At 44.0% G+C, this 15,326-nt stretch overlaps 1 protein-coding gene across 2 annotated transcripts in view; it reads left to right on the top strand.

Moving 5' to 3' along the window:
* DENND2B (DENN domain containing 2B) overlaps positions 1-15,326 on the top strand; it is a 104,028-nt gene that overhangs the window by 26,028 nt on the left and 62,674 nt on the right. For both annotated transcript variants that reach the window (XM_010225815.2, XM_088525742.1), the window contains exon 2: positions 1,488-1,592. In XM_010225815.2, coding sequence (XP_010224117.2) covers positions 1,513-1,592 — 80 coding nt within the window. In that variant the 5' untranslated portion in view covers positions 1,488-1,512. The remainder of the gene's footprint in view (positions 1-1,487; positions 1,593-15,326) is intronic.

Raw genomic sequence — 15,326 nt, 5'->3', positions numbered from 1 at the left:
CCTTTCCCAATCAGAACAGGCAGTTCCTTGCAGCCCCGTTAGCTTGATAACAGCAACAATAACACTGAGACACAGAAGGAATGTGGGGAGCTTTAGTGTAGAAAAAATGTTACCAACTGGCACAAAGATCTGCGCTCGATCTCGGCCAGTGGCTGTGTGCGAGGACGCCCGGCCTGTTTATGCCCAGCGGCAGCTGCATGTGCTGCCAGTCCTCGCTCGCTCTGCAGCACAACACTGCAGTTTGCTTTTCAAGCAGCCTGGATTTACTATGGGTTTGGGTAAACATGAAGTTTTGTAATACTCCTTATTTTTGCTTTAGCTATGCCACTAATGGGTCTAAAAATCAGTAGTTCTGGTCAGATCCTGGGTGGTAATTTTGCAAACCAAGGTACTTATTTTAGTCTACAAACTAAGGACCATCTCAGCAAACACTTGGAGCGTATTGCCAGGAGAGCCACAGAGCCTTGGCAAGGAACTCGCGCAGAGTCAGGTGGTGTAAGTACCAACCCATCTTAGGGCCTTTATTAAAATACACTCATCTCTCACTTTGTGAAATGTTTTTCAAGGGTTTGTAATGGCAGAGGACCTGGGACTCGTGACATAGTGGGTCTAGTTACCAGAGAGGTACACTAGTAGAGGGAACCACTTTTACATCCTTGGCTTTACAGTCTGGCCTATCTCCTTGATGTGCTCCCGCCAGGCTCAGCCCAGGCGGCCCGTGGGGATCAGCGGGCTGCGAGCAAACCCAGGCCTGCTCCCAGGCTGCTTCCCAGCACGTAGGTCCGCAGCGTCGCAGAAACAACCCGGCGCCGCTTTGGGGCACGGGGAGCACAGCTGGCCGCGCGGCTGTTCCTTGCTTGCATTTTTGTGCGCTTTTGTTTATGGGATATCTTAAAAAGGCAGAGATGCCAATCACTCCCTCTCCTTGCTTATCTGGGAGATTTTTTCCAGAATATTTGTTTTCTTCAAATTCTTCTGGTTCTAAGCCCATTTGCATGAGAGAATCAATCTGAGATCTCTGTTGACTGTTTTGATAAGTGTTGTGGGAAATCAGTTGCAAGAATTTCTCCATACTGTCTGCCATTTCCATTTAAACTTTCTTCCATGTACCTGGTATTCTTTTTGCCTCCTGGGCATGCAGCAGAACAAACAACGCTTGTCAATTTATAGGTGCTTTTTAATTTCTTCTTCTGAAGCAGCCCATCAGGCAGGAGCTAGTGCAGTCAGGGAGACATTAGTCTTGCCTCATACAGGGAATTCTAGAAAGTAGAACTGGATATGCATGGCTTTTATTGTGGCCGATGTTTAATTTACAGCTTTTGGTTCATTACCAAATCTAATGTCCTGATATTGCTAGGAAATAAGATTGAAAGGCAGTCCAGAGTTCTGCCTTTTCCCAGCGTGTTTTAGGAATATTATTCTGGCAATCTTGAAAGGTTGGTTTTCATTTGGATCTGTCAGAGCTTAATTGATGTTTCTTCTTGCAGGTATCCCGATTTCCAGAAAACAGAAATGACCATGACTGCCAACAAGAATGCCAGTGTCAACAGCAGAACCGGAGGGAGTAAAGTGCCACAGGACACTCTGGATAGGTAAGTGAACTGCAGGTTTTGGAGGCTCCAAGCAAGGTTTGTCTGTGTTTGGAACAGAGTTTTTGTTCGACAACAGGTAACCTCTGTTCTGACTCAAATCTTTGCTGGGCTGAGTGGTGTTTTAGGTAGAAACTGGAGGAATTAAGGTGTGAGGAAAAGGTCGATTTCTGACATTGTTCTGTCAAGCTATTGCTGCTCACTGGCTGGCTTTGGCAAGAAATGATTGCAAGAAAGAACTATGCTGAGGGCATTGTGTAGGCTGCAGAAGGTTTGACCCACATCCCTTAGGATCACATATCTCCGCATCTGCACATAATCTCTTTTCACATAGGTCCACATATCTCTTTTCTGCAATGCTGATCTCCGACAGTGTTATTTTGTATCCATCTTTGGGCATCTCTGAGAGACTGCCTCACATTGCAGAGCTGGTAGCAAGTGTGAAAGGGCTGAATGGAGAGTACAAGGCTCACTTTTGTTGCTTTGCATATTTATTCTTCTTTCTGTAGCATCGTTTGCAGACTAGGTAGATCAACTTCACCATTCACAGACAAGGGAAAACAAGTAGCCTGTCCCACTACCACGTGACATATCCTGTAAACTCAGTATCTTAGCCAAGTACAATCTGAGTCCTGAAACCTGGCAGTCCTAAGGGAATTAATTTGTTTAGATCTGGACAGAAAACAAAGTGCACTTGCAAATGTGTACATATTTACTCTTGGCTAAGAGACAGTATCCTGATAGAGCTCTAGTCTGTCAGAAGGCTGTGACGGGACCGTACGCAGTACTGCAGATGCTTGTAAGTAACAGCTTTCACTCAGCAATTAGTATATTGAATGTCACTTATTGCTCTCTTTGCCTCTGTTTTGCACTCCTCAAGGGCAACATTTTGGTGATGAGAAGTTTTCTTTGGGGAATTCTGCTTAGGGATATGGCTTTGGAATAGAAATAGACAACTTGATTACAGTCTCAATTTTGCAGGCTCAGAGAGAGAGTCTTGTCCTCAGCCCTAGCCTTTACAAAATACTGCTGACAGATTTGACCTATGGCCTGCACACAGAACAAGCCCACTCCTGTGGGGCTGGGATAGGGCTGGTGGTTCCAAAACTCTCTCACTTTACCCTGTAGCCTATACATTTGCTACAGCCAGCTCCCCCAGAGGTGGGGTGGTAGCTTCTCCATCTGTGGGGGGAGAAGCTCAAAGGGAGGAGGAAACTGTGGAGAGTTGGCTTTGCTCCTGGCCATGAGCTGTAGGGCAGTGTGGCAGTGATGCCAAATCCTGGCTTACTTTGGGACACCTGCCATTGAATTGTGAACTTTTTCAACAACAAATATATACATAAAAATATATATGTAAATTAAATTCTGAAAATTTCAGAGTGGAAGCACTGGGAGATTTTTTGCAGTTGATAGCTCTTCTGTTTTTATTTAAAGGAAAATCTCATTTTTATGTCTCTGTTTTGCGTTTAAACACTCTAGCAAGGGATACGCTGGCCTACAATGTAATGGTAAATTAGCAATCCAGACCCACGGATCGCGACTGCCCACAGTTCTGTCCCTGCTAGTGACCTGCTTAGTGGCATTGTCACATCATTCCCATGGCTAAATCTTTCATTCGGTTACTTTGCATTTTGTTTCTTAAGCTGTCAAATGTCAAAGTGAGCGGCAAATATTTACATTAATCTTTATGGCATAGCTTGGGCCTAAACTGTGAATTCTGCCTTGTGAGCAGAACTGGGACAGGGAGACCTGTCCTCCTGCTAGGCAGGATTATTTAGATTATTTAGATTTCAGCTTGCTGTAATTTCTCCGTTAATAATTTGGGGCTGAATTTCTATTAACCTGGAAAAAATTTATAGTCAAAAAATATGCAGTTAATAAGATGGCTAGAATAATCTCATTATAGTTCTCGAATTCTTGATAGGCAGGTGAAGGTGATCGTCCTCTAATTTCCATTCACAGCACAAAAATGAAGTTCACTGCAAGCAGCTGTGCTGCTGCGCAGTGACTTTAGGGGCTGGCATAAGGCACTGGAACAAAGATTGTTTCATTCGGATTCCCTGAGCTGGCCTGGGGAAGAGAGCCAAAGCGGAAACTGGCCTTGGTACCAGCTGTGCAGAAGGACTGTGCAGCTCAGTTGGAGGAAAACTGAAATCATCTGAAATTGTGTTAGTTTTGCGGGGGGAGGTTAGATTTTAGAGTTAGTGATGTGGGGTGTTGTCTTAGCACCCGCTCTGCGCTCGAAGGCTGTCTCCCTGGCTGAACGACACGATGCCGTGCCATGCTGGGGTCGCTAGTGTCAGTGCTGCATGCAGCAAGGCCTCTGTGTGCGCTAGCGAAGGACCAGGGACAAGCCTTTGAGTTACTGCTCTGACGATACCCGTCATGCTTCACCTTTCTAAATAATGTAGTTGAATTCTTGAATCAAATACACTTTTGCTTGATGAAATCCCAAATCTGGGCTGTTGCTGATTCCCAAAATCTTGTTGTTCAAAAAGTATAGTGCCTTTACCTTTTTTATTATTATTTATTATTATTTTTTATTTTTATGCCCTCTTTAGCCTGTTTTATGCCTTCTTTAGCCTGCTAGTGTCTTTGAAGGTGTGACTTGCGTGTTCACTAGTAATCAGATTTCCATTAGGATGGCTTTGATCTCGGAGTTGCATCTCCCTGCCTGGAAAGCACAGGAGATAACCGAGCTGGGTACCTGCAGGCCCCTAACTACAGGCTTTGGGTTCTATTTCCCGGCAGCGGGTGAGTTCGTTCTGCCTGTCGCCAGCGATTTGTCGGCTCCGTTAGCGTAACGCACCCAGCAACGTGTTTGCACAGGCCCCACAGCTCAGCCGCCCTGCGGAGCGCGAGTGAGTGGCCCAGGGCTGTAGCACTGGGTGCAAGGCCCGTGGCAAGGAGTGTGTAGGAAATGCCCAACCTGTTGCTTCCTGGGCCAGGAAGATGCTGGCGACCTCCCTGGCAAGGCTGGCAAGGGTACAAGTCATGAGCATTGCTAAGGGTAGATTGTGGTCTGCGCGTAGCTCCCTGTTAGGAGCTGGTCCCTCTACACTTAGGCCACTGAAAAGGCTTCCCCAGGGGAGAACAATCCCTGTTCAGTGCCCTAATCAGTCTGGATTTGAATCTCTGGTTTAGAAATGAAAGACTCTGTGTTCTCTTAGCAGTTCTCTGCTCTGTTTAGTTATCCTAAAAAGATATTTTCCACTTGAACAGAACAGAAAATATAAAGAAGATGTAGCAGAATTTGGTAAAAAAAAATATAAGATTCAAAGAAGGCTTGAACATGCCGAAATAAAGATAAGTGAAACAATTATTTCGTGTTTCTTCCCCAATCAGAAAAGGCTCTTTGTTCCAAGCAAGAAATGAATTGACACAGTGTTCTCGCATTTGTCTTCACTGAGTTTTTCCTGTAGATAGTAGAATAACTATTGAGCAGATACCGCTGTGTATGGTAACTGGGCATTAGCCAAAGTTCAGTCTCTGCACTGAAGGTCACCCTTGTATTGGCCCTTGAGGAATATCAACAGCAAATGCCCTTTAAAAACAAATGAAACAAGGTATTTTCTTGACAGTAGGAAAATGGGAGCTAATAGAATCATTGCAGTGCATATGTATGTGTGTATGTGGGGGGCGGGGTGAAAGACCATATTGCCTGGAGGCTTAAACCGAGAGAATGTTTCAGTAATGGTTCTTGGACGGAGCCTAGTTGGCTTGAGGCCTGGCCCCCGAGTGAGAGCAGCACGGCTCATTGTCACAGTATCCTGTAAAGGCCAGGATTTCCAAAAGGGGGTATGTGGGCATGAGCTACCTACAGGGCTTCTGGGTCATCCGGCCTTCTTTATCTTTTGCATTAGATGTGACTTTTTCAAAACTTTCCTCGTGATTCCTGCAGTTTATAAAACTGATCATGGAACTCAGCCTCAAAACAGGGGACCACCACAAGCAGATGCAGTAAAGGTCCATCCACTGAAGCTGCTGACCACAGTGCAGCTGAATTGTACGTTGCGTAGGATGGACTTCTGTAATGAAAGCACAGCTAAATGTCATGGTGGTAAGAGGTAAGATATTCCCAATAGTCATGTATTGCTGCTTATTTATTTATTTATTTATATGTTGAGCTGCTTTATAAAATTGCATTCGAGTCAATGGAAATGTGTGCTCCTGTCCCAAATAACCTGACTGCTTATTTGGGAAGAAATTTGTTAGAGAATTTGTTTAGAAATTTATCATTATGCAGATATTGGATTTTTGCCCAGCGTATCTAAATGTTGCTCATCAAGTGCTGTAAGAGAAGCGATCTAGAAAGGAATGAGTAGAAAAAAAACAAAGGAAGCTTTTTATCATTATTGTATTAATGGCGAGCTTTAATGTGTGCTAATAACTTACCATGAAGAAGTTGTTGAAAAGTCCTGAGGAAAAAGATTCGTTAGTTTTGTTCTCTCCTTACATTTGGACAGAGAATGTTAGTGTTGCAAAGCAAGGCACTTAGTGTGGTGCTTGCCTTTCACACTCTTGGCACTAGCCTAGGAATGTACTTCTGTGCTGAACAGCTGCTGTAGTAAATGAAAATTGCGTTTTGCATTTTGCGTTTTGGATTCATAGAATAAACCCCTTCTGCATCAGAATTTCTCGGAGCCTTTTTTTTTTTCAGGTAATTTTTTTAGTATTTGAACCCTGAAAACAGAAGTCAAGCGGCAGTAGGATAAAAGGCTTTATATTACAGATCCTTTCAGAAAATTTCAGAAGATTTTCCTGACAGCCTCTGGAAGGCAGCTGGATTGCTCATGCAGTGGAACAGGGTGATACTGGCAATGTTCAAGTATGGGAATTGTTGTCTAATCCTCCTATGTTATCCCAGCCTCAATAACCCCAGGCAACTCGCCTCTTTTTTCTGTGAAGGGGAACTTTGCCAGGGGAGCAGCTGTGCCTCTGTGCAGCAGGTCCGGAGGACTCCGGAGCCCAGGCAAGTGGATACGCTATGTGGGAAGTGGATCTCTCATTTGAAACGTGATTTACTACTGGTTGGGAAAACTAATTCATGTCCACACAGACAAACAGGGGAGATGGCACATAGGCACACTTTCCTTTTGAAAGTGGTGCAGGAGGCTGGAGGGCATTTTAATGGGGATTTTTAAGCTCTCTCTTTTCTCTCTGGACGCTACTGTCATCCGAGTGAATTTCAAGATAGGTCTTCAGTCTGGCCAGCTTGTTCAATATCTGCCTGTGTTTGCGGTTTGGTGTAACTAATGCAGCTTGGATGAGTTAACTAATAATATGCAATCAGATTGTCTCAGTTCAAAGGTTGAAGAGTGAGTTGTAAGCTGTTGTTTCCTGCAACTAAAAATAAAACAAACAAACAAAAAAAAACCCACAATACAGGAAAACAGATTTTTTTCCTAATCCCGGGCATTTCTCAGGAGCCTTTGTTTGCCAGATTTCTAACACACCTGTCCCTTCAAACCCACATGCCAGATTGCAGCGAAAGGCTTTGTTAGAGTTAGTCTTGTTAAACATTAATGTTTCCTCCCTCTAAGTACGTAAAGGGATAGAGGCTTGACACATGCAGTCACACTCTGTCATTTGTTGCTCGAGAAGTGAGGTAGTAACATTTCAGGAAGTGCCAAGGGTACAGCAAGGCACAGGGGACCAAAAGTGCAAGTCCTCCATTTTCATTCTTTACTTTTACAGGAGAGAATTGGGGCTTAAGTTGGGATTCGCTTTGCTGAAGTGCTGGGTGCCTGTCAGAGACATGGGAGGAGGAAAAGAAATGGAGCAGAAGCAAAAGGAGCATGATGAAGCATTGCAGAAATTTTTTCTTTTATGTTCTTTTCTGTGATCAGTTTTGAGGTTAGGCGTGTTCGATGTTCATTATCACATTACCGCTTACATGGGGGAACTTAACACCAGCTTTGGGCTCACTAAATGTAGTGATGGGAATAACTTTAATTTCAGAGGGTGCAGCTGTGTGTAGGTACAGAAATAAGGGACTTTGGGGGACTACAGCTTGATTTACGCCCTTCTATCCCCTCTACATGACTGAGTGCATGTTTCCTGTGGAATCTGGTGAGAATTTTGTTTTTATTCTTCCTTTTTGAAGGCGGTTTGTAAGCTATGCAGAAGAATTCTGCCATTGCCCTCTTTCTGCCCCAGATGCTTCCCTGCAAGTAAACCCAGTGCGTATGAGGAGTGGCAGCTTTTACTCTTGTATACTTCAGTGCACGCTTTGAGCCTACTGAATTAAATTTGCTTTTATCATAAGGATACCATTAGAGAGATGCCATCCTTACTTATGTCTAGGCTGAAGTTGTTGACTGGCAATGACTGTCCTTTTCTGAATGTTGCCTAAGTGTGTTGTGATAGCAGCACAGAAGCAGCCACAGTGCTGCTGGTGCACCTCTTTATGTTGTTTTGGGCCTGATGCCAGCCTGCATTTTTTAGAATGTGTGCTAAGGACCTTACTTTTGGGATTAGAGACAGCTTCAGTTTTTTTCCATTGAAAATACCAGAAGTCTTGCAGGTTTGTGCTTTTTAAAGAAATCAGTGTTGTGGGTCAAACTGTCTGGCCCAGAGGGATGTAATGTAGGATGAGAATCGTGACTTCCAGTTTCTTGCTCCAAATGTACATTGGCCATGGATGGCTGCAGTGAGTTTGGTGTTAGCTCTTGTACTCTTCAGCAAGCAAATTTTTTCGCAGCTGATGAGCTTACAAATATTGCTGGTTGTTTTGGCCTGCAGCCTTACACATACATGCTGTTGCTGCCTCATTTGTTCTAAATCATTTTCATTTTCTTGATGCTTTGCCTGATGCCAACTCTGTATCTTCCTGTAGAGATGTATGGTTTGAGTTTGGCTTTGCCCTGGGAGGACAGGATAGGTGCTGGAAAGAAGGTATAGTGGCTTGGAGTTGCTCTCATGCGCTGCGTAGGAAGTAGCCTCGCAGCGCTTTGGTACTGCACAGCACTCCTGCTCCGTTTGCATCCTCTGGGCTATAATATAATATGTGAAAATTCCCACAGAAGAAATGAGGCTATATTGGCCAGCTTCTTACAAAACCTAATAAGCCAATAGAAAAGTGTAAAACTAAATCCACAATTTTATAAGAAGCCAAGACCTTGTGAGAGTGAAATGTTTATAAAAGACAATATCTTGATGCATATATCTATTTCCAGCATTAGACTTGAGATCCCACAGCTCTTGTAGGTGTGGTGGTGAATGGTCTAGGAGGCTCGTTTTGGCTTGGTGAGCAATGTGGGTAGGCCTACTTTTACATTATCCTTGGTCGTGGTGAGGAAAGATACTGTGGGTCTTTCCCTGACCAAAGTCTGCTCCCGTTTACATCTGTGATAAAATCTCAGTAAAGAGCAGAGAGAAGCCAAGCTCAAATCCTTTGGGAAGTTTCCTTTAGCTAAGTTTGTGATGTTGGTGTGCTCGGGGCTTGAGGACTGGCTGACCAGAGCCAGTAAATGGGGATGAGAACAGCACACATCACAAATCATAGGTTCGCTTCTTCCTTCTCCTTTTTCTTCTTTTTGTGTTTGCATGACCAAAGATGGGAAATAAATAAATAATTTTTGAAAATTATGTTCAAATGAAAAAAGAAATGCCTACTCTTGGCTGGCAGAGGCTTTCCCATGGCGCTTGCTTACGGCAACATACCGCAGCCTGCCTCATGCGACTGCCTGCTGAAGCAAGGTGTGAAGAAGTGCGCAGGTATTGGTCAGATTTGGTAATATAATTTATTTTTCAGTGAATATTCTGTTATTCAAACTCAAACCGTGCATTACGTAAGTGTTCCTAAGTGTTTATTTGCTTGAGTTCCATGGAGCAAATCATGTTCTAATAACCAACTTTGCATCAGTTTATATCGTCAACAATTTTGGTAACTCTGGCCTAAGTGACCTAATTGTGCTGACCTAAGTGAGAAGAAAATCAAATTCTTACCTTATAAATGCTTGAAGAAAGAGAATGAGAAAGGGCCATCAGTTAAATAGAAATAAATTCCCTCTTAAATTCCAGCAGAGGACTCCATTGCTTCTTAGCCCATGCACATGCTCAGCTGCATGCAGGAGCAGCTGGTTCCACACCAGTACATCCTTGCCGGGCACGATAAGTCACGGCAGAGATGGCACCTTCCAACATGCTCACCGACTTCTGGGGTCTGCACAGCTGGTTCAGGTAGTCCCTTGCTCCTTCCTGGCTCTGGTGCCTCCACCAGTTGAGTTTTGCTTGGCAGCTGCTGCTTCTCCTCCTGCTTTTCCAGGTGCTGGAAAAATCCCTCTTCTAGTTTTGTTCTTGTAGTTGTTTACACAGAAGCCAGGTTTGCTGATGAATGAGAACTAATGCTTCCCATTACCATGCCTGTTGTGAATCTTGGTGGTGCTGTTCTTTTTCAAAAACAAATGCATAACTTTTGTTAGAAAAACTGTTTTGGCCATTTTCAAAGATTGCAATGAATGCAAATATGTGGGTGAGAGAGAGAGAACTGTCTGGGCTGAGGCTCGTAACTAAGTGACAGAGAAGTTTGCAGAGGAAGGTAATATCTTTTATTGTGTTACTTGATACAGCTGGAAAATGGTCAAAGTTTTAGGTGCATGGACCTAGAGCTTTGGAGCTCTAGCCAGGTATAAATCGTCTCTGCTGCTGCAGGGGGACAAGGCATGGAGGCTAAAACTTGTGAAACTAAGCTAAAGACCAAGGGTGTATTTCTTTAGTCATATCATTAAGAGCAATGCAGTAGCAAACAAAATTCTGTCAGACTGTTTCATCTTTAGTGATGATAGAAATGGATGTATCAAAAATGCCATTCTGAGAACAATAAGCTGCTTTTTTAGAGTCATGGCATCTAGCATGTGTTCACATTATGCGTGTTACGCCTTTTTTTTTTCTCTCTTAATAAGAAGTTTGCACAAAGTTGATCTGAGTCGCTTCGGTTGCTTTGAGGAAATGACAGCACCCAGGAATTGATCAGGTGCGAGACCACTCAGAGGTCTGAGCACTCTTGAGACCCCCCTGCCCCCGCCTCACAAAGCCCAAATTAAATGTGAACTGCCTTCAGGATAGCTGGATTTCAGGTGCCTGGGTCAGACAGGCCGTCCTCAGGTGAGGCTGATGTTGAGAGTGTCCTATGTTCAGAAACACACAAGGCAGGAGCTTCCCTTGGGCTGCCGTTTGTCCTCTGAGCATTGCAGTAACTGCAGAAGCAGCGCAGATATTTTGAGATCTTTTAAATCACTTTGGTGTTATCCTGTTGTGATGTACTTTGCTTTCTTGCTGGTCCAAACGTCTCGGGCCTCAAGCTGCTGGATTGTGATATTTGTAGCTGAATTGAAGTCAGAAAATAAGAATGCTAGTTTCATAACAGACAGATGAGTAACAGTTTTCAGTTTTATGACCTGCTCTTTTAGGATGCTCTCCCTGTGTTAGATAAATAATACAGTTTTTGGAGGGAAAAAAAAGGGTAGGGGATGGGGGGGAGAAAACTGAAGAAAGCAAATCTACAGGGAAAGACCTCGCTGGACAATGACAGCACTTCAGATCTGGAATAATGAAGTATCTTAACCTATAGATAAAACAGCTGCTAACGAGGGGTTTGACACCTGCTGACTGACAAGTTACATGTCATCTACATGGAGAGAAACTGAGGACAGCACCTAGGCTGGTGGGTCTGGACGGAGAATGTGGGTGCAGGTAGGAAAGGCAAATAGCAAATGTATTTGTTCTGAAAGCAGCTTGTGTGAGTAGATGAGCTTTAGAAAGATATTCTTAAAGATGAGGGATGGAGTCCTAGATGTCCTTTCGTTTTTTTTTAAGCCTCCTTTACATATTTATTCCTATATCTATCTGATGAGGTTTTCTGTGACCTAAAAGTGAATTTATATGTAAAGCAGGGAAATCTTGGTGGTATTCTCTGTTAGTGTATGGTCAGGATTCAGGATTTTCTGGCATCCAGCTCAGTTCTTTTCCCCTTTGCCTATAGACTATTTCAATAAAGTATACTGGGACTTCATAATGTTTTCTGGCTTGTGACAGCAGAAAAGGAATTAACCTATTTTACAACAGCTTTTTCAAACCAGCTTTTCCAGTTCTAGGCTTACAGGTTCCTGAACCCAGAATGGGTTCAGATGAGGAGTAAAAAAAACTAAATGTCACAGTTTATAAAATGATTTTATAACCCATTCCAAACTGTGTGCGTGTAAGTTTAGAATATTTGCAAAGCTCTAGCAGATTTGGTTCCAAAGAGTTTATTATTTTGAGATTCTGGGAAGATAATGCTGAAAAATTACTTACACTTTGAAAAAGCAAAGCTGAGAGCATCCATGCACATTGGGGAACAGTCATGTTTAAACATGCTGTTAAGGGGCAAGTTTCAAGGACTGGTGGTTCTTAAATTAACAGATTGTGCTTGTGCATTCAGCCTGATTAAAGAAAATCCAGAATTTGCTGGGTTCCTACCCTCCCTCTAAGGAAAAAACTGAGATCTTAAGAAATGCTTGTGAGGGTAAAGGAACTATTTCCAGATCATAATAATTAATGTGGTGACCTTGGTGGGACTGCATTGGTTTACATCACCCTGGGATCCAGCTGAAGATGGATATTATAAGCAGTTTAATGAATGGAAATGTATGTCTTTAAATCTTCTTGAGAAATATTTTTTTGTGCTCAATTACTGGGAAAATCAAATGTTTGTTTTAGTTCACTGAATTTTGTAGCTTCTGAAAGGAGGATTTTCTATGCATGTTCCTAACTCTCTCTTTTTTTTTTTTTTTCCGGTAAATGGGCTGTCAGGGGCTTGAGCATGTTGAAATGGGAAATTCCCTCCATTAGTGAGAGCCAAAAACTGTCGTCTTATTCTGAAGGAGTTAGTTTAAGCAGGGTAATGGGATTTGCAGAACTGAAAGACTGCTGAGCAGCTTCTCCTGACTTGCTTCCTTGGGCACAGGGTGCTCCGTGGAGCCATTCCCAGTGCCTGAGGAGAGCGAGAGCAGCGTTGCCAAGTCCTTCCTGCTAGGTCTGAAGTGGGAGCTCGAGGAACACAACCCTTCTGCCCGAGGCAGGATGCTTGACCAGTCCCCAGGCAAATTTAATCCCCAGCCTGAAATAAAGGTTAATGCAAACTCGTTCGTGTCTGTAAAACCCTGGTGTACTGCAGATGCAAGCTCTTAGTAAATGCAAGCCCTCCTTATTTACCTTCATCTGGCCTCCCAGAGAAGTATAAAGGCAGCGTGCTGGCCCCCATCCTGACTGTCTCCTGTTGCTGAAAGACACCTCTGAAGCAGTGGTGGACGCAAGGCCGGCGCTCGCTCTGCCACTCGCTGCTCCCCCGTGCCGGTGCGTGCAGTGGACGCGTACAGGCGGGCAGCTCAGTGTGCAGAGTCGGTGTGCAGTGCCTGCTTTAAAGCCTTCTCCAAGGATTAAATGCCGCTGCCTTTCTGCGTAGCCGCGTGTTTTGCAGATAGCAAAAGGTTGGTGTCCTCTCCAACATCAGAGACTACCTAGCTTTTAGGTGAGACACGGGGTGAGGGCTCTAGCAGTTGTGGCATGAAGAACCTTAGGGTATTTGTGGGGGCCTCCCAATGGTGGCAGGAGTAGGGTTTTGTTCTCTTGAGCTTGGTAAGGAGCAGAGTGCAGGTTACTTTGGGGCAGTCTAGCAAGTGACTTGTGTTCTCGCTGCTGTAAAGGAGGTGCATCTCCACCATCACCCATGGATGTTAATTCAGCGGAGGTGAAAGCAGGTGGCCATTGGTACTGGGCTTTGTGATGATACTGAACTTTGATAGGAGTATAGACATTGCTCCTGGGAAAATGTGTTTTTATTTGAGAGCTGGTCTGGAAAAGTTTTGATAAGCTGGAAGGGAGAAAATGAATCAGACTTTAGAGCTCAGTTATATCTGTATCTCCAAGTCTTACAGGTAGTCACTAAAATTACTTTTTTTTTTTATTATTATTCTTTTCTTTTTTCCTTATTGTGAGTGCACCTGGCCATTCCTCGGGGAGCAGTTCACAGCAGCAGGGCTCAGCACAGGCTAGAGGGAGGGAAGCAGCCTCCTGGGCTTGGCCTGCGCTGCTCCGCATGGAGCAGCACAGCCCGGCGGGCGCCAGGGGCTGTGACCGCTCGCCAGCCCCTCGGCGGCTGCCCCTGTGCTGGAAGCTATAGGGGGTTCCTCACCTGACAAGGGAACCTGAGCATGTCGTTTCAGTTTGTGCTGAGAAGTGCCAATACTCCCCAAGTAATATCGCTGACTAGAAGGAGGGTTCTCTTCACAGGTGCATGTTAGGAGGAGCCTGAATTCGATTCAGTAATTTTACTTATGCTCTTATATCCAATATTGTGAAGGTATGTGTAATGATACGCATTGTAAGGCGCTGCATATATCATTCAGTATGTAGAAAGCTTCAATAAAAATATTTTGCTTTGCAAAAGGATTGCAAGTTATTTCATTGTGGTCTATCCAATAATACTAGTCTGAAAGACTGCAAAACTATTGTGCCTTCAAGGGAATATTCTTCCAATGGAAGTAAGTTTCTTGGGGAAGAACCAGCTTTTTGGATTCTCTCCTTGCTTCTCTGTTGGAGGCCACATGCCAGCAGACAGGCGCACGTGGTTTTGCCTCTCTTGCGTGCTGAATTGATTCTATAACTTCTAACTGATTGTTTTAGTTGATGGCATGAGTCAGGGTAAGGCAGAATATCGCTGACCGGCAGTATCATGAGTGCTTCTCGGCAGACGCCTCCATAGGGCCATTTACTGTGCAGGCCCACACTTGTCCGGGGAAAGCGCGCGGCAGTTTTGTAACTGACTTCAGGGGCTCAAGCTTGAGCAGTAAATGCAGTGAGTTTACCAGGAACCTGGGATTTAAAAGAATGGCTTGTGCTTGTAAGGAGATGCGTTGTGCAACTCCTGCAGTCACGCACACCATGCTTTCCCATCTTTCCTCTTCTCCTGAGGAGGCAGCAGACCTTTTCCTGACACAGTCTACGTTAATCCTGCAGAGAAGTTGGCCTGGTGGGTCAGTCAAATATAAGACAGGATTGACATAAGTGTCGATTCAATAATTGTGAGTTATGCCCCATTTACCTTATACTAAAATAGGGCTGAAATAATTTGTTTCCTTCAGAAGATTGTTCACTTGCATAAGGAAGTGGTTAATGAGTTATGGTTAGAGAGACTATTCTGGAGTAGTTAATAAACGATGCCTTAGCAGAAAGACTGTCCTCTCCTTGGAGGTTCTGCATGTTCCTAGATTTGAGTGGTTTTCTCCGCTGCATTGCGTGCTTTCTTTGGCAGAGTTGTCACGTACATGTTTCGGTCATACCATCAGATTGAGCTCCTGCTCTGATTGAACTCTGTGTGGCACAATATAAGGCAGGAACACCACTAAAAAGGCTAGGAAGATGACTTCGCATATCATACAGTAAGTGAAGATGATCACATCTTCCCAGATAAGTGAAAGAAATGCTTACAGTATTTTCTACTATATGGTGAGTCAAAGACAGAGAAAGGATTGTCAGCAGGATCTTGCACCTCTGCTGCCCGTTACCAACTAGCTAGACCCCAGTCATCTTGTAATTTGTTCTTGCTGTTGTCAGTATAGATTATCATTTAGGAACTAACACGTTCTTTTAATTGAAAGGGGCCTCATTAATTTGGGTGTCAGTTTTCCCATGCTGGAGAGGGAAGAAAAAATGTTTTAATGTGTGCTCCATATGCTAAAGAATTCCACATGGCCT

Source organism: Tinamus guttatus, unplaced genomic scaffold (genome assembly GCF_059628265.1).
Source record: "Tinamus guttatus ecotype Peru unplaced genomic scaffold, ASM5962826v1 Tinamus_guttatus_pri_ptg000240l, whole genome shotgun sequence".
NCBI classification, from domain to species: Eukaryota; Metazoa; Chordata; class Aves; order Tinamiformes; family Tinamidae; genus Tinamus; species Tinamus guttatus.
The sequence above is the reverse complement of the archived record's forward strand: the minus strand, read 5'-3'. Positions and strand labels throughout refer to the sequence as shown.